This window comes from Desmodus rotundus, chromosome 4 (genome assembly GCF_022682495.2).
Source record: "Desmodus rotundus isolate HL8 chromosome 4, HLdesRot8A.1, whole genome shotgun sequence".
NCBI classification, from domain to species: Eukaryota; Metazoa; Chordata; class Mammalia; order Chiroptera; family Phyllostomidae; genus Desmodus; species Desmodus rotundus.
The window spans coordinates 23,103,034-23,126,913 of NC_071390.1; the positions used below are offsets into that span (position 1 = coordinate 23,103,034).

Below are 23,880 nucleotides of genomic sequence, written 5' to 3' on the forward strand. Positions count from 1 at the left end.
AATTGTCCTGGCATAGGCCACTAATCATCCTGGGTGCTGGTTTGAGATTGGCCGCAGGTGTCAGATCCCAGCCTTCCTTCTACAACAAAGATCGTAAATATTACCTGACACACCTTCTTCCCACCTGCCTGGGTGTCCCTCCCTCCCTGCTGCATGGGTTTAAAACTGACCAGTTAGCCCGGCTCACTCACATGTTCCTTTCCCCAGCCTTTGGTGGAAAACTGCTGGAGTCTTGCCACTGCGGCTTCTCTCCAAATAGTCTGCAAAAGCAAACCCCTGTGACTAGCATGTGGTCTCAAGGGCTTGGCTGGGTCTGGCTCCCAAGACCTTGAACTTGGAAGGTGCCTACCAGTGCGTTGTGCATCACATGAGTTCAACAAATAATTACTGTCTTAGTGCTTCTTTCTTGCACTCATTCACACTCTGGCTTCTCATTTGGGTTTTACTTTCCATTTCTGGCATTTGCTCCTGAAAATCCTACCCGTCTGGCTTCCCAAAGCAGAGCACCAGCACTTTGCTGTAACCTTAACTGCAGCCTCACACCTGGCCTTCAGAACAAGCCGCTTCCGGCAGGTGGGCCCCAGGTGAGATCACCACATGTGAGCTCCATCCAACCTGCATCTCAAATGAAACCACTCCAAAACTCTGAGATTCAGGGGCAAGGAAAAGTCACATTTCAGGAAAAGTATTTTCATTTTATTTAAAAAGTATTTACAATTCATGAAGCCTTCATAGATGCTTTATTTTAAAATTACAATCTTTTTTTTTTAACTTTTTTTAACCGTAAGAAAATTTGGGGTGGTGGAGTTGGGGAATAGGGAAGGGAGTGGTGACAGGCTCCTTAGGGATTTTGCAAAGGGCTGCATGTAATGCGACAGCAGTGGCCTGAGTGGTAATGTCGGGAAGACCAGCCAGACAGGCCCCTTTGGGCCAGTGGCCAGCTGGGCAAGACAAATGCACAATGACATTTCTTGCTTGAAATTCGCAGTTCGCTGGTTTGGGCCTGAGACAGTCAGCACGGGGGTGGGTGGAGGGGGCTTGACACTGCCTATTCCTACAGGCAAGACTAGGTGCTGGAGGTGGGTGGTGGTAGTGGAACTGTCTACGAGAAGTCATGCGCTGCTGAGCCGCAGGCAGGGCCAGGCAAGGGACTGGAGAAAGTTATCACCAGCTGGAGAGTCTACTTTCACACGCTCCTGGCTGTAAGACCTGCTCTGGTTCCACGGGGAAGTGGGGGATGAAGTCATGTGGGGTGTAGGTTGTTCACAGCCTAGCACGTGCCAAGAACAACTGAGGCCTCCACTTCTCGGGTGCCAGCTTTCCCCATTGATTTCACTTGCAAAGACCACTTACGACTAAAAATCTGTCTCAAACTGCCAGTGTTCACTCTGCATTGCAGAAACCTTGGAACTGAAAGTTCCACTTTCAGTTAAAATAGTGGTTTTTAACCCTTTGTGGGCCTGAGACCTTTGAGAAACTTATGAAAGCTTTAGCCCTCCTGAAAACACGCATAAGAGCATATACACTAAATCCCTAGTATTACGAGTTCCATGGACCCTCTGAAGTCCAACAATGGACCCCTTGGGGTGACGGACCCCAAGTTAAGAACCCCTGAGTTAAAGGTTCCTGTGGGTAAGCATTTTCTTTTGAGCTGCAAATAACCCAGAGGAATTATTATATGATTACTCAACCCATGTAATTATTGATGGAATGAGAGGATATGGGAATGTCCTGATTATGGAGGAAGGGGAGGTAAGCCTGGTGGTCTACCCCAAGGAAAAGTTAGGAAATGTTCTGGAGATTCAACGGGCAGCACTGGATCAGGGAGAGAGAGCAGAAAGGGACACAGATGTCTCAAAGACAACCTTCATGTCTACATTTTCCCTAAGGCAGGCTTTGTGTCCGGAGTAGAACTTTTTTACTCAAATAGGTACGTGCAGTCATCCTGCCATCTGATGGTTATGCTTGGAATTGCATCTGCCCCTGTATCCAGGAGGAAAACCAGAGATCTAGCATGTTCTTGGATTACAGTACACATGGCTGACCTGCTGGGGTGTAGTAAGGGGTGGGGGTAAGGGGAATGGATGAAAAAGAGGAGTGACTCTTTAATGTTCCTGTGTAATGCACACTGAAGTCCCATGAGAGCTTGCGTCCCTCTTGGCTGACCTGGGCACTCTTTGGTTTATCATGGCTGAACTTGCTTCAACAGCTTAGAATTTTTCCATATATATTCTTCTTCTATTTGAACCTAAAACCTGAAGTTCCATCTCTGGCTCCCAACTGGGTGTCTCTGCTCCTTGTTCCTCCTCTCACAGAGCAGATTTATGGGTGGATTGATAACTGGTGAGGGGGAGCCAAAGCAGATGTGTCCCTGGGGAAATTAGTGACTTGAGGTTCCACCTCACATTCTTTCCATTCCAGCCGAGACATAATTCTCAGGGCTGCTGGAACCCTTATCTAACAGGAAACCAGCCACCAACAGTTTTCTGTACTGTCACCTCACATGCCAACATGGCTGATCCCACTGCCCTCACGTTCTGGGGGAATTCTTGGTGCATCTCCTGAACTAACTTTCATACCTGCTACTCCAGCCTCCTCTGCGCCTGTCTGTCAGTGGCACTTCTGAGCTAAGCTAAGCATGAAATATGACATCAGGGGATCTCAAAGAACAAAAAGGGCATCAAGGGTCCCCAAGTGGCAATGTCAGCTTGGGGTCATGTCTTCTCCAGTCCCAGACTGTGCTGTGGACAAGACCATTTCTAACATGCTTCACTGGAGCCACATCCTTCCTTCTGGCCACAGCAAGGCTCTGAGTCAAACTGGAGGCAAGGAGGGAAAGTCTGCCAGACTGACAGGGGTGAAGAGGTGGTAAGGGAAGCAGTACGCTCTGTCACCTGTGGGACGCCTTGGGAGGAGCAGATGATGGGAAGGTGGGTCATCCCCCAAAGCTCTGGAATCTCACACACTCAGCAAAGATGTCTGCCCCTGTCATGTGATCAAAGGAGTTAAATTGGAGTTCTCCTCAGAGGCTCTCTCTCCATCGGGTGACCTCTTCCCTTTTCGACCACCTGCAAAACAGTTTGTGAGGATCAATCTGTAAGACTGGGAGAACATTCATACTCTCTTCTTCAAAACAGGAGCAGAAATGGAGACAGTTGGGCAGGAAAGAATCTGCATTGTGTCCTGCTTGGTGCTGATATTGGCATATTTACATCCTGAAGGACAAGGATGCACCTTCTACCTGAGATGACAGCTCTCAACCCCAGGCTAGTGCCAATGGAATGGAGCTCTCCTGGAGAGAACTGAGGAAGGCCCACGTAATGCCTGGGATCACGCCTTTCCCATCCTCAGCCCAACCAACTGCCTCGCCTCTGACAAAGGATTGGCCTCACACCTTTGCTGTCTCATGCATGAGCCATGGTGGTGGGTGTAGCTGAGCACCATCCCCAGGGACCTACATTCTCCAGCTCTGAAGCTCCTCCTGCATTGGGCAGGTGGGGTGGAAGGGCAATCTATTCCCAGCTGTTGTTTTTAGAAAGAGCATTTTTTACCTTTCTTCTGACATTGACTTCCTTCCTTGCTACATATTGTTCTCCTTTCTAATCAGGCTCCTGGACATAAATTGTCTTTAAAGGACCAGAAAGCAAATACTGGTTTTTTTACTATCTACAAAAAACAGACAGGTTTTGCAGGCCTCATGGTCCATTTTGCAGTTACTGACTCTGCCATTGTGGCCATAGATACAAATGGGCCTGTCTATGATCCAATTAAGTCTTTACTCACAAGAACAGGCAGGGGGGAGGTTAGGGTGGGCCCAGGGCCACGGTTCGCAGATCTCTGTCTTAGATAACCATCACTTGAATAGGACAGATCCCCAAATTACCAAGGGTGAGGTACCAGCTGAAGCCCTATGTTGGATTCCCATGACTGCACCTCATTAGGGTTCCCAAAAGGAGCCAATGGTTTCTCCTCCGTGAGTAAGATCCTAACATGCTTTTTCTACTAACCAGCTGGTGGGTGGCTTTCATCTCGGTGAAGAACTACTCACTCAAGGTTCTCAGCAGCTTCTTGCCCACGGTTTCCTCAGAGTCGCTACTGCAGGGGCTGGTCTCTGTATCCAGGATGATATTGCAGCATTCACTATCTGATGCTGAGAGGATGGAAGAAAGGACACAGGTTTTTCCAACCTACACATCCAGGGATCTAAGTGGAATGATTCTGGTTGATGTTTCTTAGCAGGTGAAAGTTCACAACCAGAGCTAAGTCAGCAGTGGCCCTAACAAGGGAGGGATGCCCAGGAAGCCTTTACTTAGCAAGGGGCACTTTAGTGCCACAAAAGGAACAAAGAGACAGAACAGGAATCAGAATCAAGTATTCAAACTCTGTTTGGCAGAAGAGAGAAGAGAACAAGATGGTTTCTGCTCAGCATCTCTGCCAGACAAAAAGCACACTTGAGGACAGGTGGGGATGTTTCCTTCCTCTGTTTGAACAGACCCTGGGAAATCACAGGGCTCAGTACCAATGAAGTGCATGTCAGGCTTTCTCCCATTGAACCCAGTGAAGAGTCAGAAATCTCAGCTAGGAAGGGGCCCAGGCTCCTACCGCCAACGCAGGAAAAACCTAAACCGGAAGGCAAAGTGGTGTGGTGGAAACTGCACTGCACCCTGAGCCATGAGGCTGAGCCCTCCTCTGATGCAGTACATGGACGGGCGATTTCCCTTCTGCAGATCTCAGGGTCCTGCTGTGTCACAGAGGAGGATGGATTAGACAATCTCTGAAGACTACCCCATCTCCTCCATTCTCATTCCTTTGATACAATTTCTTGCTACATATTTTAGCTACTAAACTCAGTGTGTGTGTGGGAGAAAAAGAACATCAGTTCTAAATTTGGGTCCTGGGCCAGTGATTACGTATGTCCCAGATTTGCTGCCATTAGCTACAATTTCACACATGTTGTCTCCCTGACTTTGAAAATCTATGAGCATTTGTCAGGTCATTGCTCTGAACTTGAGGGGTCTCAGATTATGGCCCAGAGCAGATCGCAAACAAACGTCAGGGGGGGTAACTGCTAACCTGGGGAGTGGGTACCAAGGGCTGCCAAAAGCTTGGGGGAAGTATATCTTAGGCAAGAACAGAGGGATCTCAGGACTGCTGGGACACTGGGAGCTTGGAGCAACACCATGTCAAGATAGGGGCGTCCAGTGTCTCAGAGGGAGGTGACATGATTTCAGACTTCAGGACAGGTCCTAAGGTTGTTACTTCTGGTCTCTGGGCCTCAGAGGAAGGGAAGGGCCCTGGCAATGAGTGGTGACTGACTTCCAGGTCTTGACCTGTAAAGCAGGTCTGACAATAACTGCGTAATATTTAGAAAGCATGGTCCCAAGCACTGGGACGTGCCCTCTCTGTATGTTATCTTGTCTATGTTCAAAGCTAATTTTGAGCTAATTACCATGATTTGTATTTTTTTTTTAATGTAAAGAAACTTACCTATTTCGACAAGGAAACTGAACCTTCAGTTACAGTAACTTGCCTAAAATTGCATAGCTCCTAAGTGAAGGAGCCAGGCTCTGAACCCAGGTGGAAGCCTCACTCTTAACACTGCCCTGCACACTGACCTCCGGGAGAATGAATCAGGATGGGTCTGATGCATAGCAGTTGCTTAGTAGACGACAGTTTCCTTCCCTGGAGGTGTAAAGAGCCGGGACCTGTTACACAGGGGCCGGGGTCCCAGGCTCCCCTCACCCAGTGCCCGACGGCGATAACCTCTGTGCTCCTCCGAGCCCTGTTTCCCTCCCTGACCTGCTCCTGTGGGAACAGCTGCAGAAGACAGACAGAGCTGCTGTGCGCTGTGCTCCTCGAAGTCTGTCACATCCTCCTGGGTGAAGGTCATCTCCTCCATCCTCAGGTACACGGCCTCGCCGGGGCTTCTCAGCCCATCTGAGTGGCTGCCTGAGGAGCACAGCGAGTGTCACCCCTCTGCTTTGGAGAAGGCCTGGGGCTCCATGAGGACAAGATGGACAAGCTATGAGGAGGAAGGCAGGGCTGCCCTCACCCCAAGGCAGCCCAGCCCATCCGCCTGACTGACTCACATGGCAGGCTGTTCCTGTTGTTCAGGAGGGTGACAGCAGGGTCATCCTTGGGGGTTTGGGGCGTGCCCCGGATCGTGGGGGCCTTGGTGGAGTCTCCATCAGCAAAGGCCTCCATGTCGGGGGACTGGGGTGAGCTGTCCATGTGGCAGGCGGTGAGTGCATTCTGGTACTGCTGCCGTGTGATCTGGAAGGAAGAGGCAGAGGGGGCAGAAGCTCAGGAGGAGCTGGGCTGAGCCCTCCCTAGGTGTGGCCTGCCTGCCCAAGCTCAGGCGCAGCCCCACCAGGGTGCTCTGGGACCCAGGACTCTGGCCTGGGCCCATGAACTAGGGGCCTCACCCAAGCTCTATGAAGCCAGGGAGTGAAGGCAATAAAGGGACCCTTTGCTTGTTTGCCACCAGTGTTCCCACTGTCATTTTTATTGGTTCTGGACTCTTAAACTGCACCTGGAGGAGCTAAGTCTTCCCCTGAGACCCTGAAGAGGACAGAGGGCATCTTCGGTCAGCAGGGTGGTTGTCCAAGGAGACGTTTAAAACACAGGCTTAGTTGCCAAGGGCCCTCTTCCTAAGGGTCAGTCAGTGGGAACTCGGCAAGAATGAGACCCTCAGCTTGTGTAGAAGGCTGAAGAAATCACCATACGCAGAACATAAACTCTGGCAAAACCACAGATGAAGCCAAACTGGATTTTTTGATGCCTTCCATAGTTAATATAGGAATACATTAGATAAATCCTTAAAGAAATTACTGCCAGAAAGAAGCTCCTTTCTCTAGATAATTATACACTTCCTTATATTGGGTGAGAACTCAAAGATCCACTATTCCCCCCGCCCCCGCCCCTTTTACTTGACCAGGAAGCTCACAGATAAATTTACTATTTACTTTGAGTAGCAAACTCATTCCTGATAGCTTTTCCACCAACTTGGTTTACAATCTCCTTTCAATTTTTAACTTAAAACATAATTGGGTTATTTATTTATTTTTAGAATTCATGTACTATCTTACTGGAAGTACTACAAATATCCTACAGAGATGGAACTAGGGATTAGGTTTTCAGACGCCCGTGAAAGCTCTAGTGCTAGTGTTACCCAGAAGGGCTTGCTTTTGCAGGCAGAGGTTGGCAGATGAGGACGGGACCTTCCACCCACACAGTGTGTGACGGCTTACAGAGCACAGAGGTGTGTGTAATCGCCTTTGCTGGTCATGACTGCATGGGGCGGGCAGGAAAGGTCTTGTACTCCCCATATTACGGATAAGGAAATGGGGTCCGGGAAGTTGAGGAACTTGCCTAAGGTTTGGGAGTGGCACGCCTTCAGAGTCGTAGCCAGTGCACTAGCTCACGCGTATGGGTTTTGCCCGGGGGACTGCTGTTCACTCTTTGGAGCCAGGGAGACGGAAGGTGAACTGAGAATGTGCAACTCCGAGTTCTCAAAGGGGAAACTCCGGAGTCTAACAGTGGCCCCCTGTAATCTGGGTATTTTAGCTTAAAGGGTCTTCACTCTTGCTCTGTACACTGCATTAGGCTGTCTTTCTCATGTCCACTTAGGTGGCCTTTCACAGTCCTTCAGGGGAAAATGCCCCAATAGCTACTTCACAGTTTTTGGGTTACATAAAAATATGGAGGACTGACAAAAAGCTGGCACAGAGCTGAACCAAGGTCATCATCAAAACCCAGTTTTTTAAATGTGCCCACACGTTTTCTGAAGGTGAAGCTTTCTTTGGAGTCTTGCGAGTTCTCTGGCTTAAAGGACAGGAAAGTCTCCTAAGTGACACCTGATAAGCTCAACAAAGCATGTGATATTACTCAGGGATATGTTGACTAGTAGCCAACACATCCAGAAGTTCACCTTTAACCAGTGTGATGTCTCCTATCATTTCATGACTTCCATCCCTGAAAACAAGATCCTGCAGTTTAGGGATACTGCCACCAGATGGTGACGAGGCATCTTGGTCACAGTGACACAGCCAGATATGCCAAATATTCTTAGTGTAATAATGATATTTACAGAACATATTTCAAAAAAAAAGGCATAAAGACTCTTTGGCACCTTCACGATTTATTAACTACTACTAATCACAGCTGTCATATCTTTCCCAGATAATCACAAGATACACTTTTCTATCTAATTTTGTAACTTGTGAAGTCAATTGTGAAGTAACTTGTGAAGTCAGTTTACTCTTGGACTTAATAAACAGTTCTGGAACTTCATTCAGCCGGTCACAGGGGCTTCAGCCAGTGAAAACACCCCTTTTGTATAGACTTCTCTAAAGCTTCCTCAAAACCTTTGTGTTAAAAAAAAAAAGGGGGGTGGGTGGGAGAGGTCAATAAGAGAGCAGCCTGCATTATGGTCCTCACACGTCCATTAAATCAGGAGGAGGGGATTTTTAACTTGCCTTGGACACCCAAGGCAAGGGTGTCCAACCTGTGGCCCGAGCACCACGTGAGTCCTGGGATGGCTATGAATGTGGCCCAACACAAAATTAAGTGAATTGAATGGTCAAATTCCCTTCATTCGAACCACTCATTCCAGAGCTCTCCATTTGCAAAACAGGAAGGGCTCTCACCAGATACCAGCTCTGCTGGCACCTAGAACTTGGACTTCTAGCCCCCAGAACTGTGAGAAGTAAGTGTTTGTTGTTCAAGCCACCCAGCCTATGGCAATTTGTTGTAGCAGCCCAAACAGACTAAGACAAATAGAAAGACCTGAGAAACAAACCTAACAAAAACTCCCAGATCAAACGAAATCCAAATGCCTTACTCTGGCCAAAAAGATGCCAGGGGACTTCGCTGCTGACACCCCAGTCTCATCTCACACCAGCCGCTGCCTCTGCGCCCAGATCCCTGAGCCACCAAGCTCTTTCCTGCCTGTTGTTTCTGTCTTGAACATTCTCCCAACCTCCCATTTCAGGTTTCAGCAAAAACGTCCCTTTCTCGGCCTGCTCTGATGACCATTTCTAAAGCAGCCTCACTGTTCATCCCACCACCCTGTTTATTTCCTTCATAGCTGTTATCACTACTTGAAATCCCCTAGGTTTTATCTATGTGATGACTTGTTTATCATCTTTCTCCCCTGTTGGCATGGCAGGTACAGGAAGGCTGGAGCTTGCTGTCTTGTTCACCCAGGTAAAACTCACCAGTGCCTGGACAGGGCCGAGCACAGAGCAGGCATTCGATAAATATTCAAACCACTAACTCCGACTGTGACTTTCCATTTCTCTTCCTACAAATCATGTCACATGGCCAGTACTACAAACCAGTAAGAGCACAGCAGAATTTCCCTTCTTCCATTTCATCCTGCCTCCACTTCTGGGGAAGGTCTGCAGTGAGAGGGCTGCAGGGCTGGAAGCGAAGCAGCTGGGAGAAGAATCATGGGCTCTGGCTTTCTGAGGCTTAAGGTCATTGTCACATTATCTTGGATGGTGGAGGCATGGGATGCACATCCTGTCCTGCTTCCCCGGCCAGCTCTGCCAGCAGGACGGAGGGACAGTCCACCTGCGGGAGTTACCTTCACAAACTGCACGTCGCTAAGGATGTGAACTGAGTAGTCGGGAGTGTAGAGGTTGTTGCTACTGCACAGCTGGGTGTTGCTCCCCCCGAAGTCACTGCGCTCGCGGTTGGGAGACTCAGAGCGGTTCAACCCGCTACAGCGAGAAGGGGAGCGGTTCACTGCAGATGATGAGGGAGGGGGATGGAGAAAAGGCAAGGAGGGGTGGTGTAGAGAAAGGAGAGGGGACCGGAAACAGAGGGGGAGGGACAGAGAGAGAGATGTTGTTTACTGAGGTTCTGTAGGACTTTAAGGCAATGGTTACCCTGGGTGGTAGAACCAGGCCCTCACCCCTCCCGTCAGAGCCCAGGGAAATGCCCAGCTGCCCCACTGATATTTATTCCTTCGAGGGGCAAACACCTAGGACAGGAACTCATGGCTCCACTCTGCTCAGGTTCCTCCTGCTCCCAAGACAGCCAGGGAGGAGCTGGGCTGAGGGTATCGCTGCCTAATTCGGTTCTGGTTTTTGGTTAAGAGCTGTGGACGAAAAAGGGGCTCTGTAGTACATCTGACAGAAAGTAACCCCACAGGGTGATCTGACCCTAAATTTCTCCAGGCCTACAACGAGGTTTAACAATCGCTGCCCATGGCTCTTGTGCATCTAGGTTAAGACACCTTTGAGATGGCAGAGTAGTCCTCTTTCTCAGACCCCTCTGAAGCGTGACCACTCTCAAGGAAGCTTGTAATCTTAACTACCCTGTACCTTGCTTTCTCCCATCATCATGCAATCGTCCTTACATCCTTCCTTAATTTCCAATGTATAAAACAAAGCGCAAAGCTGTCATTCTCTGGAGTGTTGCGAGATCTTGCTCCCTGGCATGTCGTCAGTTGGGTTCAAATAAACTCATAAAGATTCTCTACAGTTTGGGTGTTCTCACACTGACGGTGCAGATGGGACCCAAGCTGTAGGTGTGGTTAGCTACCCTGACCACGAGACCTTTTAGCAGGGCGAGTTATTTTGTATGGACTCCATTCACAAGCCTTATTCAGAAAGGCCAAGATCTGCCCCCAAACCCGTCCGTCACAGCCCGGGTAGCCAACCCTCCCTGCACTGACGTGCTGCAGTGCGGTAACTGGGGTCTGCCCCACACCGGCTGGGCCCAGGGCCCGTGGAGGCCCACAGACTCTATGGATACATGTTTAAATCACACCCGTGAACTGTTAAAAAACAGGTTCTGTCCTTGTCCTTGACAACCTGGAAGGCCAGGTCCAACTCCTTAGAGTCTTGTGTCAGAAAACAGGGCTGTATGAGGAGAACCGACCCCTAGCCCCTTTTGAATGGGGAATTCTGGGATTTCGGTATCTCGAAATGAAGTCTAGAAGGAAAAACAGGTCGTGTGGGCATATCCTTTTGGCCCGGAAAACTCTCACTCCAGAGAGGGCCAGGATTTAGGAAGGCCAAAGTGAAGCCCTCTAAAGTGTGGGACCAGCGCAGGGCACCCTCTATGCCTAACGGGGAGGAGAGAATAAGGCCTCCTAAATGTTCAGAGTCACTTTGTCTTCCATTTTTGCAAGAAGCGCTTCTTGGGAAAGTTCAGTTAAGACCATGTTACTTGGTTTCAAAATAAACTATGTGAATTACCCTCCCCAGGATTAATAGAAGTGAAGTTTTGAAGATGACCCTAACTTTATTTCAATTTGGGAATAAGCCCCTCCCAGCCCTCTGCTTCCCAACTGATGCTACTCTGCATTGCTCCTTACAAAGGAGAACCAGCAGGCTGTCAGCTTCTCATAATACAGATTTAGTGCAGGGTTTCAAAAGAAGAATCCAATAATTCAGAGATTCTGCTCCTTGTTCTTTCAGGGTAGAACCTCAGGAATTTAATTCTCTCTTGAGATAATGTTGCCATCAATCAAAATATCCGATTAGCATCTATTTGGACTGAGTCCTTGGGGGCTGATGATCTGTTCAGCTGCCAAGCTGTTATCGTCATCTGGCAAACTGTGTTTCAGAAAGATTAAAATAACAACAGGGTGAATCATTTTTTTCATTAGAACCGTAAGAATCACTGCTTTGATAGGGTTACTGAGTTCAGGGTTCCACTTCGTCTTCCCCTTCTCAGTAGATGTCATTCACATAGACTGTTCTTGAAACTGGAAACCTGGAGCCACCCTGACCCCTGCCACTCAGCCAGCCCCGAGTCAAGTCCTCTCATCTCCACCACTGACAGAATAAGCCCACCTGCCTCTATCTCAGTCTCAAGTCAGAGTTTTCACCCCTCTCACCTGGCCCACAGTCTGGTCTCTCCACTTACAATCATATTTATAAGCAGGTCTCACCTCAGCTGCCAGAAGCACATTTTAAAAACACAAATCAGTTTCTTATTGAATCTGAATAAAATCCACTCTTTGCTGTGAACCTAACGCCCTGCCACAACCTGACTTCTGCTGTCCTGTCCAATCGCATATTGGGACTCCCTTCCCCACCCCTGCTTGCTCTGCTCTACTGGTGGCCTGGGGGGTCCTCAAACATGCAAGCATCTCCCACCTCTGTAGATACCATTTCCCCTGCTCTCCCTTCTTCTTTTATCTCACCCCTACCCAATGCCCCCAAACCCCATTCCCACGCTCCCACACTCACCCCCTTCCCCAACCACTGTCATTTCTCAGTCGTTAGGTCTAAACACCACATCCTCTGAAGACCTGGTCTGGCCACCCCAACAAGATTTCCCTGTTTTCCTCTATCACCCCTTTCTGTGCATTTCTCCAAAGCAGTTTCACAAGTTTTAATTGCACAATTGTACTTCTTTCTTATATCTACTCAATTTCATTCTAAATTCCACGAGGGCAGTGACCTTGTCTTCTCTGGTCATCATTGTACACCCAGTACATAGCATGGTGCCTGGCCTAGAGTAGGTGCCCAATGAAAATGTGTAGAATTAATGAATCAGCACACAACAGTCTCCTAAGGACTTTTTTTAAATTGAAAATATAAATTTTGTTTTTAAAAAAGTTTCAGAGCTCTCAAATCATCCTGGAATCAGAAAACCTTTCCTCTGCATCCTAAAATCATTCTGAGAAGGCTGACATCTCCAAGAAGCTAGCAGAGGGAAGAAGGACACCTCAGAAACACGGCTGGGGAGTGAGGTCACGTGCAGCGAGAACCAAAGGGTACCAGGAAGCTGCAGGTGCTGGCCCAGTAGCTTGAGGAAGAGGCCACAGGGAGCATTAGGATTTTCTATCTGTTAGTCTGTCTAATAAGAGCTTTTGTAACAGGGGGTCCTGGAGTCAGGTCTACTTCTCCACTGGGCTTTATAGGGCTGGGCCCTCCTCTGGAGTGACCAAGGACTGAAAGGGTCAGTGATTGTGCAGCAAACAGACTGAAGCACCAAGGTGATTGTAAATGGCAGTAGTATTGGGCATAAAAATATGTATTTAATCTCTGGTACTGGTCCCTTGAAAACAAGCTGATGAGTTTTGGCTTGGCGAGATCCATTTGTCCTGTTCTAAGGTGGAGGCTGGCTAAGGCTGTCGATGGTGCCTCACTGGGGAGAGTTCTTCGAGCAAAGGCAGGGAGCCCTGCAGGAGAGCGGCTTCTTTGGCATGTGAGTGGAATCTGGAAAACCATACCCTGACCTGCTGGGTCTGGTCCTCAATTCAGTTTGAAATAAGAGAAGAGAGCGTAAGCAGGCCCTGTGGCTTCAGTTACCCTGAGAAATAACCATCACTCCTTGACCACACTCTCTGCCTGGTCGGACATGTGCTTCACATGCCCCACGTCTGCTGTCCCACAGCCTCATCCCTTCTGTCACAATTCAAGATGCATTCAAGGAAAATGACAGGGAGACACAGCCCTGTCTTATCTACTAAACAACTTCCATCCATAGAAGGTTCTGCATGAATCAATTCTACTCCCCACTGGACACAGAGGCAACATATAGTGTCCCGGTTCCCCCAAAGTGCTCCTCCTCACTGATACCCAGCACGGACATGTCACCCTGTTGTCGCTCACAGGGACCTGCATGTCAAACACAAACACCACCACTGTTGTGCTGGGAGGAGAAACAGGTTTTTATTTATTTATTTATTTTTAAGTAAAAACAATGCTATTGAAGGTTTATTCGTTAAATCCCAAAGGTTTCCCCACACCAAAAGGTAGAGCTGTCTTACAAAGGTCAGGTCTATAAAAGTAATTTTTAAAAGGAAAAGAAATCCTCATTTCACAACAAAGAATGTCCCCAGCTCATCCAAGTATTATGCAAGATCAGTGTTTTCACGTCCCAGAGCCTGACATTTCTCAATAGGTGGGACGCTGATGACTTGGCTTTTTGGTAATTGTGCCCATGCACGCAGAGGTTTCTGAGCGAGGGACATGGAAATGCTTTTAATAAAAACGGAGAAGAAATCAGTAACAGGCGAGTGTCCCAGCAGCATGGCAAACTAGTTCAAGTTGTATAATTCCCCTTGGCATTTCCTAAGCACACAGAGGCACAGCTTGGGGAGAGAAGCGGAGAGAGAAATGCTGGCTGCGGTGCAAAGAGGTCTAAGGGAGGACAGACCAAACAGTGATGCACGACACTGACCGCAGGACCCCTCAACAGGACGGAGGCCAAGCAGCCATCACAGCCCTTATTAACTCTTGCTCATCACGCCCTCAAGCTGGCCCCGGAGAGAACGGGTGGTGGGGGGGGGGACAGGGATTTCTACTCTAGACCTCCAAGTGCTGTGCAGAAGTTGGTAGACCTCATTCCTGCAGCTTATGCCTGGTCAGTCTGCAAGACAGGTGTGTCCTAGATGACAAATTGGAGTGACTGAGGTTGGGGGGAGAAGACACGGGGGTGTAATTGGGGGTGGCGTGGAAGATTTTCCACTGCAGACAGGGCTGCATGGAGTCTCCTTTGCATTGGTAGGCAGGGGCCCCGAAAACCTAGGTACAGCTCTGATACTCTTGCTTTACTCTTGACACCTGTACCAGGAGAGCGGTCACAACTCTATCCCAGGAGAAGGGCCCACAATACAGGAGAATCCCCACTCCCCTGTTCAGTCTGGGTATTTGAGGGGAAGGTAGGGTTCAGTGGCTGCTGGCACCACTGACTATGTCTTTTGGAGCATTCAGTGAGGGACAGGGGGAAAGGCTCACTTTGGTCATGGTCACTGTGCCATAGGCCATCAGTGTTCTCTGAACTTTATGGGGGGGGTTTAATTACACAGGCTTAGAAGAGTACAAACTAGGGTTATAAAAATGCATCATTCTGGGTTAATAGTCAACATCAGACAACCAAATGTCAAAAGCTCTCCATCAAAGCTACAATATGAACTCTGCAAATCAGCCCAAGTTAGAAGCCCAGATGAACTTGCTCATGTTACATGGAGTTTTAATGGTTCCCAAATGTTTACAACGCAAGAGCCAACCCAAAGGAATATTTCCACTGACCACATTTCACAAAATAATAAGATTATTTTGGGGGGCCCCTCATATATTCTGGGAGAAAACTCTATCCTCCTTGATCTCACTGCACATCACAGATGGATAATCGAGCACTGACAAAGAACCCTGCTCCCGAACCTTCTCCTGCCTCTGCTTTTGTGCATTTAGAGGGACTGTGAAATCATCTCCGCTGTTGGGAGAAGAAAGGAGGAATGAATCTGAGGAAAGGGAGTAACGACTGCAGCGGGCCGCACACTCTCAGTGGGCTGATCACAAGTTTCACTTTTAACTGAAGGCACCTGCAAAGCTGGCTGATTCCACTGCACTCTGGAGGTCACCCACAGACCACTTTGCTCTCCTTATTTCAAACTGAGGCTCAGAGGGCAGGAAACTCCCTGTGGATAATGGTGGCAATATTTGGTGCAGGAGCCACGGGCCTCAGTTCAATGTGAGGACCATGTTCATTAGCAGAACTGCTTTCGAAATGCAAACAAGTGTCAACCCTCTAGAGGGCACAAAATGCCTAGTTTCAGAGGCGCAGCGAGGACCCTCTACCTTCTTACTACGCTCATGACACTGACCCAAGGGCTCAGTTTCTCAGAGCCTGTTTCCTTACCTACTGTATCCCAACAGTAATTCCTGCCCATCTCCTAAGGTGGTTGTGGAGATCAAATAAAATGACAGGGTTCCTTTTACATTTTAAGGCCCTATTAACTTCCAGGATTTATATTCTTCCCAGTGCAAGATGGGGGTGAGACATAATTGACACAGTATGTACCTGGATTACAAATCAAGTATGGGCCAGAAGGTGGAATACTCCTATGAGTCATATGGAACAGAAGCAAGAGTGACAGTGGAAATAGCATGATACAGGTCCTGGGGATGTCGCCTAACCACTAGAAAGGCTTGGCGGTCAGCTATAGATAGAGACCAGACAAAAGAAGGTAGGGGGGAAAGAGCCGAAGGAGAAGCAAGGCATCCTTGCCTCTCATTTTCTCCTCTTGTGTCAGTCAGGGCTCTACTCTGCAGACTTAAACCAAGAATTGGAGTAAGGTGGCCTTGCTCTCACCTTTGTCACTCACCTGTTTCCTGTTGGGTTGAACCCCCACAGACAGGAAAAATGGTGGGATGGTTAAAAGAGCTTCCAGGAGCACATGGCACCTGCCAGCTGGATGGGAAGCCTGCCCGGCGGGAATGAGTCACCTTAATCTCTGACACTGGGTTACCATGAAGGTGTTCATAATCAACATCAATGAACTAGAATTAATCTCTAGTTCAACTGGGAAGTTACAATTAACTAGGTTGTCTGGTTAACTGAGGGTTAATCAGAAAGGAAAATAAACCCCTGCTTTCATTGCCTTTTTTTTTTTAATACTTTCATCCTTTTGGTTGAAAATCTTTAAAAAACGGGCATCGTCCATTTTTCTGAAACTCAAAGCACATTCTTCCTTCATCAGGATTCCCCACATGTAAAGGATTTTGCAGGACCACGATGTGGTCATTTCTAATGTTGCCGGCATGCAGGAGTAGCTGGCGAGGGCACCAGCTCGGCATCTCACACTGACCCTATTGTCCTGTGGACTTCATAAAAGCAAAGAAAGAAAAATGTTATTTCTTGGTGGAAAATCACCGTCCAGTGAGAGAGAAAATTTGGTGAAATCTGAGAATGTGGTTGACTTGTACGGATAAACATGGGAACCAGATGGTTTCTGATGGGAAAATGTGATTTGGGAGAAGTAGAAGTCAACATAAATACTTCTGAAGTTGCAGACTTGGGGGTCTGAGATCTCACATAGCCTTTTCGAATGTTGAGGGTTTATTTACAGATAATAAAGTGTAACTGGATTTCTGATGACTGAGAATACGGTGGAGCCTCAGCACCATTACCACAGCACTGGGGTAAGGAGATAGATATAAGGGTGTGGGAAATTGTGTTCCAACTCCAAAGCCATTTAACAAATAAATTCTTGGTTTGGTCACTACTTATTCCTTGAGCCTAAGAGATCAACCTCTAGAGATGAAAACAGTATGAACACTTAATTGATTGTTAAGATTTATTGCATTCTACTCAATCCTTGAGTTACTGTGTAACTCTCTGGAGAGCTGCTTTACCCAATTAAAAAGAAACTGGTAACTTCTATTTAATTAATGAGAGGTTAAACCTAATGAAAAGTTGTTCTGAAATTCTACATGGAGCATCCTTTGTGTGAACAGAGCCAGAAGGAATATGGTCACCACATGGTAATATTACTAGGAAGATAATGAGGATGGGTTAGTGCTTAGCTAGAGGCAGAGACCACACAGAAAGAAAGGTGGAGAAAAATAGGAATAAAGCATAATACTCCATTGTTTCTTCCTATTTTTCTCCTGCTGCACACCCCTCCCCTCCATTCCGTAGTCAGACAAATGATGAGGAAGAGCTGACACCATCTCGCACCCCTTTATTTCTCCATTTACATACGCAGACCCAGCCCTGGGAGCTAAATTCACAAGCGACAACACTGAACCAGCCATGCCTGGGCCCTGTGTGCAAATGAGTGTTATCTGTGCTTTGTGCTACTCCTTAGGCCCTTAGGCACAGGAATGCCTTCTGGGAGAAACTGTTCTTATGCAGGAGAGTGAAAGAGACTAAAGGCCTCTGGCAAACCCCACTAGATCTATGGGGACCCAAGACACCCATGCATGATTACCTGGGGAGCCTGCCAGAGAGTCCCCTCTGCTGAAGGCGAAGGTATGAGACACAGAGACGGGCACTAAAGAGTCAAGGGCCAAGGATTTGTGAGTTGCGAAGGGGAAGATAAACACAAAAGGAGAGAGACAAAGAGTGTGGTGAGACAGTCTGTTCCGGGATCTTCATAGCATCACATTTATCTGCAAAGGGGAATCGTGCCTCTGAAAACTTGGAAATTGCTCCCTCTTATAAAGTCACTCTCCAGGAAGAGGAACAGAAAATAGACTTTTCTGAAGGTCTTCCAAAAAGATGCACAGTAATTTTAGAGGCGATCAGACCTGCCAAGGCCAAGAACAGGCATTCGCAGCAGCCTTCTTTTTGAGCTGGCAAATCTGCTGGGGGCCCAGCACTGCATTCCCACCAGGCTCTCCCAGCTGCCACATGTATCTGCTTCCCAACTGGAGGGCTGAAGGCAAAGTGCATGCCCCTGCTAGGGGCAACCTTGAGGAAGCTGTATCCTGCCTGGGACTCCTAGGGGGTCCCTCTGTGGTCACAGTGCTGGGGAGGAACTATGTGTTGCTAGAGGCTTGGGAAACAGGAAGGGCAGGCAGCATTTCCAGCAATCTTAATGTGAATCAACTTGGTCAATTAACTCATAGTCACTTCTTAGCAAGAACAAGTGTTCCAGGACACCTCCTCTCCTGTTGCCTTTCCCTTCACTCTCTTTCCCCACAGGGTCCAAAATGGCACTGGCCATCTCTTAGGACCTGGGTGGAGTACACAGTAATACTCCAGTCCTTTCCTAATCTTGCCCTGATCAAGCAGTGTTTCTGCATGGGAATCTGTCTTCCGCTCTTATATGATCATTCCGAGTCCCTTCCAAGGAGCTAAATGAAGCCTGTCTGCAGGTGATGGCACATTGAAGTAGGCAGCTTCTGTGGCCTTATTTGCCATATCAGATGACTTTACTGAAAGGACCCATGACATGCAGGGGAGTGTGTGTGTCAGGAGCTTTACACCTGATAATCATTCACTCTGACAGAAAATATCAAGGAATACTTGAACAGGCCCTTCATGTTGTGGGATACACTGGAATAAGAAACCCCACAGTCTCGAGAAGAATCTTGGCACTTCTGGGCAGCAAATTAAATGTATACCCTACCAAGCAATAGGAGACTTGTTCTCTCCACCTACACAGCCCTGGGGGCTGCTTTTCTGGCTACCCCAAGCTCAGGCCCAGTTCCTCCAGTGCCAGGCTCACCATGGTCCTCCCGGTTTCCTGGCAATCAGAACAAAGATAAAGGAGACAGTGCTGACTGTGTTCCCTTTGCTCCCCACAGGAAAGCCAGAGTGACTTACCTGTAACCTCAAGTTCAACTCTGAAGCATTGGTCACAGGGCTAGTGTTCTGGCAAACTCGTCATACCATTTATCACCTTCAAAGGCTGAGAGAACTACAGGCTGACTTCAAGGACAGGGGCAGTTTGCTAGAGTGAGACTCTGAAAGAGTTTACTGCCTTGTGGCTTAGGCCAAGGTTCTTGGCCAGTGAAAGATGCTGGCTGGCTGGACCCTGGGCTGAATGTTCACCAGGGACAACAGGAGGGTGCGGCATTCTTTGTAGTTATTTCACACTTCACTCCACTACGTGGGCAGGGCTTGGGGGGAGAATGGTAAATGTCTCTATACCCCTAAAGACTAACTCGATTTTTTTTTCCTCCTGAAGATTTCTAAAGATTCCCAGACGTGGGAGGGAGGGAAAGAGTGTAATGCTTCCTTTTGGTTAACCAGTTTTGAAGGGGAGATCAGTGTTACAAGTTTACTCCTGTTTCACTGATACAATGGAATCATTCTGATAGAAAACACTAGAGACAGAAAGGAAAGGAGGAAACCAGATCACATGTTCCTACTACTTTTAAAATATTTTGTTTTAAAAGGTCATCTAAACTAGGTGGGCTGGGGAGTCTTATGAAACCATTTCCCCCCAGAGTTCCCACCTCTTTTGGTCTTCTGGAAGAGCCAGAACAGGGCCAACATGGAGAGGTAAGATTCAGAATCCCAGAAGTTCCTCTACCTTGACCACTGTGATGGATGGAAATCTCCCCTAGAGAACCAAGGTCTGCCTGGTCCTGGAGCACATCCCTTACCCACCCAGAGTTCTCGTTCTGAGTACTGATGCTTCCTCCATCAACCTTTCTGGAGATTTGTTGGTTTATGTAAATATACTAATGTATCAATACCAGGGTTTTTTATTTTTCAGATCTCCTTCAACTCATGCTGGGCCACCCCATGGGTGTGGGCAGCTACTCCAATTTCATTCAGCCCTATGCTGGGACAGGATGTAAAATTACACTATAAATTATTCCAATAGTCCCACATAGAGATAGTATTCTGGAGAATGAGGGATCTCAAGTCTGTATTTCATTGTGCTGTATGTGCTAGTCAGGGCAGCAGAATGCATCTATGGAAGTCAGCAACTTGCTGGGAGATTTGGAGCAAGCCATTTCTTTAGTTTCTCCGTGTTAAAACAGTACCTATCTTTCACGTGCCAGGGATTGACCAAGTTTTGGGACCCTCTGAGAAGTATAATATAAAACGCCATGTAAAATCTTTTTATGATAAGAGAAAGCACCCCATCTGGCATTAAAATAGCCGCTGCAAACAGTAACAGCTGAAAGCAAAGCAAATGTCAGACCAGTGAGTCAAAAAAATTCTAGAAATAATTCTTCCTGGATCACACTTACATCACAATAAATGCCATGCCTTCAAAACACAAGTGCAATAATTTGATGCAGGAAACAGCAAGTAGGTAAAGTGCAGAAGGGGAAGAACAAACCAGCCAGCAGCCCTGTGCCAGCCCCACTATCAGCATGCACGGCCAGCTGGCAGACACCTCTCCACCAGCTGAGATGTGGCAAACAAGGAGAGAGGAGCAGATAAGCAACATATTGCACCAGCCTGGGACTTACACTTGTATACCCCAAGATCTTGCAGTCACTTCCTACTAACCCCACTGAAACAATAACAGCATATTAGGTTTTCAAGTAAAGGCCAGTGGGTGAATTATCATAGCAGAGAAAGAAAGGCTCAACCTTCACCAGCGCACACAAATCACCTGCATTCCCTGGCAGGTGACAATAAATGGTGCCTCCCCTCACAACCTCCCTCCCCACCATTCTCACTTGTACATGAGCAGAGAAGCGGCAGAAAACATTCCAGACACAGAAACTAAGCCCCTGTGGCCTGTGAGTACCTGGCAGGAAGCAGTGTTCTTGGCAGAGCATTACAGAGAGGCTGTCAGCATTAGTGTTAGCCCCAGCCCAGGCTCAGAGTGCTCGGTCCAGGTCCCCAGAGTGGGCTGAGGCAGGGTATGATGGGGAGGGCGAGGGAGGGGTTTGAGAAATACATACGAAAGACAGACGATCCAGCCAGACTTCCCACCTTCCGCACATCGTTATCTAAGGACAGAAGGATGCAGCGTGTTTCAGAGGCAGTTCAGAAAGCACACCTTATTTCAGGAATTCTCCCTCTTCCGTCCCACCCCCAGCACCAGTGAACCCTGAAAAAAAACCCAGACAATTTAGGTCCCGGCTAAGTAGCTCAGTTGGTTGGAGTGTCGTCCTGATATGCCCAAGTTCCACGTTTGATCCCCAGTCAGGGCACATACAAAAATCACCCAATGAATGCATAAATAAGTGGAACAACATATCGATGTTTTCCTCTCTCCCCTTTCCTCTCTATCTCTAAAATCAATTCAAAAAAAAAACAAAACCCAGACAATCTAATGGAAGTGTAAGAAGAAAAATAAAGTTGTTTTTTCATACTAAAAAATACCACTATTCATCCCTAACACTTGATAACATTACCAGCTACCATGTCCTTCCACAAACTCTCAGAATGAAAAATGAATCTAATTCCCCCTTTACGCTGGAGGACACTAAAGGCCAGGAAGGTAAAGGGTTTGTTCATGGTCCCTAACAGGAGTCAAGACTTGAACGAACCGAACTGCTTTTTTTCTACAATAGCCCATTGCTTCCCCAACAAGCTGTGGCTTAGGACCTGGTATACCTGAGCAAGAAGAGGTCATGATGGCTGGGACACCATAGTAGGTGAAGGCTCCATTCTCGAAGCGAAGGCCTTCCTTACCAACCTCCACCTCCACTTTCCCCTGGAGAAAGAAGGAAGTGTACTAAGGGTGTGTACACGCACTTCCAGTTCTATTATTAACAACAACCCTAAGCTTCTGTCTGGATAACAAGTGGACTTAAGATCTTATCAGAGGAAAATGTGAGTTCTGTCCAGCTTTATGTTTCACAAATAGCACCTCTAACTTCAGTAGCCCGTTGCAGTCAATTAATTGCTTAGTTCCTAAAGCTGCATCCAGTCATGAATAACCCTAAGCAAGCTCTCCTTGCACAATGTAATGGCCCTTCCATGATGCAGGTCCAGGCACCAGCCGGCCCAGAGTCCTGTGAACCGTCTCACTGGTCTGGTCTGAGATTCAGACCATCTCTAAATCTAGTTGAGATAAAATCTGACTTTGTGTGAAGCTTGCTTAAATTCATCGCCACTAAGGGCGGCTTACGTGTAGCATATAGTCTGCCTACGGGCCCGCCACTGCGTCACGTGCACGGCACACAAAAACCTATGAGGCCCATGCTGCTTTCCCTCCGGGTTTACAGATGAGTCAATTTGGATTCTCAGCGAGGTTACACAGCTTGGTCAAGATTAGTTAGGAAGTGGCAATACTGGAATTTTAAAGCAAGATCTTTCTAATTTCTGGATTTATATTCTTGCCACTACGTTTTGCTTCCTCCAACTTTGATTTGAAAACAGTTAAGTTTATATTAAGCATAAGACAGTAGAATGTAGAGGTTCATTACATTATTTAAAAAATGTGACAGGACACTTCTTGATTTCCAACAGTGAAGAATGTGACTCCATTTTTGGAGAAGAGAGGTCACTTAATTGAGGCTGTTTGGAAGGATGGGCATGAGGCACACTACCGTGTCAGATCAGAGACTGCAGGCGTACAGTGACAAAGTAGAGGCCACTTGTAAGTTACTGTGAGTTTAAGATTTTAAGACAATCACTGTATTTAGGGTTCATAAGATTCTACTGGGAAAAGACGGAATGGTGATAGAGGTGAGGGTGGAGCCAGCAGTATCCAGTGCTGGGACTAGGCCTGCCACTCATTTCCAGGACTATCTGGGCACACAGGACAGAAAGTGACTGCACTTATGTGAGTACTGGGAAGTTGCTGTACCTCTTTCTCTCAGTTATTAATTTCCTTCCTGGTTCTCTTAAGGAGAGGAGGCAAGGAACTGCAAAGGCTGAGATGTCTCAGAGAGAATGGACGTGTTCTGTGCACCTCCAGGGAGCAGAGCGCGGACCAGTGGGTGGGAGTCAGAGATGATGAGATTTCGGACAGACAGAGGGAAAAGCTTGAAATAACAAGTGCCTGAAGTCTGGGAGAAGCTGCACGACAGTTCCACTTCTGCGCATGTCCAGCAAAGACAAGAAGGTGTTAGGGATTCTGCAGGACGGTAGCTTTGGCGGTTCAGTCACAAAACCCCTCTGCTGGAGAGGTACGCGCTGCACCCCACCACAAACCTCCGAGTGGTCAGACTAAATGTCATCAGGATCCCACCCCTCCCAGGACACCAACCAGTCATACTGGGCTCCTTCTGTGGGTCACTGACAAACACCCACCCCACCTGGCCTTGCTCCCAAGGCAGCCAGCTGAACCTTGGAATCTGGAACTGGGGAGGCAAGGCCATTCCTCTCCAGCCTAGGGATGCCCTTGTCTTGCCCTCAGAGGGCCTCTACCTTTCCTACTCACCTGGAGAAGCAGCACAAAATAGTCCACGGGGCGGTTGCGCTGGTAGAGGTAGTGTTCCGGGGCTTTCTTGTTCTTCTCATCAAACTTCAGCTCCTGGATCACGTTGGGATGTTTCAGGAGCCGGAGCAGGATTTTCTCCGAAAGGTACAGAGACTTGAAGGGCTCCACTTCTAGAGGAGAGTAGGAGTCAGGAGGAATTGGCAGCTGGGAAAAGTCAGAGTGGGCACAACCAGGGCAAGTGTCTAGAGCAGACCTCCATCTGTGCTCCAGGCACCCAGCTGGAAGGGCTCCTGCTGTGACTCTCCCGGGGTTGGGGGGTCTTAAATCCAAGTGTGCATCCCCCATCCCCCCTGGGGATGTGTATTCCTGTGCTG

At 47.9% G+C, this 23,880-nt stretch overlaps 1 protein-coding gene across 4 annotated transcripts in view; it reads right to left on the reverse strand.

The window, feature by feature from the left end:
- Positions 1 to 758: 758 nt before the first annotated feature.
- The window catches only part of CNNM1 (cyclin and CBS domain divalent metal cation transport mediator 1), a 52,298-nt gene continuing 29,176 nt past the window's right edge, over positions 759 to 23,880 (reverse strand). The window contains exons 4-12 of one of the 4 annotated variants that reach the window (XM_024555816.4): positions 23,507 to 23,676; positions 21,733 to 21,832; positions 21,075 to 21,122; positions 17,687 to 17,749; positions 9,590 to 9,750; positions 6,090 to 6,273; positions 5,800 to 5,949; positions 4,049 to 4,150; positions 759 to 3,068 (exon numbers count right to left, since the gene is read on the reverse strand). In XM_024555816.4, the coding sequence (XP_024411584.3) occupies positions 2,989 to 3,068; positions 4,049 to 4,150; positions 5,800 to 5,949; positions 6,090 to 6,273; positions 9,590 to 9,750; positions 17,687 to 17,749; positions 21,075 to 21,122; positions 21,733 to 21,832; positions 23,507 to 23,676 (1,058 nt within the window). In that variant the 3' untranslated portion in view covers positions 759 to 2,988. The remainder of the gene's footprint in view (positions 3,069 to 4,048; positions 4,151 to 5,799; positions 5,950 to 6,089; positions 6,274 to 9,589; positions 9,751 to 17,686; positions 17,750 to 21,074; positions 21,123 to 21,732; positions 21,833 to 23,506; positions 23,677 to 23,880) is intronic. The other 3 variants (XM_045191621.3, XM_053923394.2, XM_053923395.2) reach the window with 3 other exon arrangements.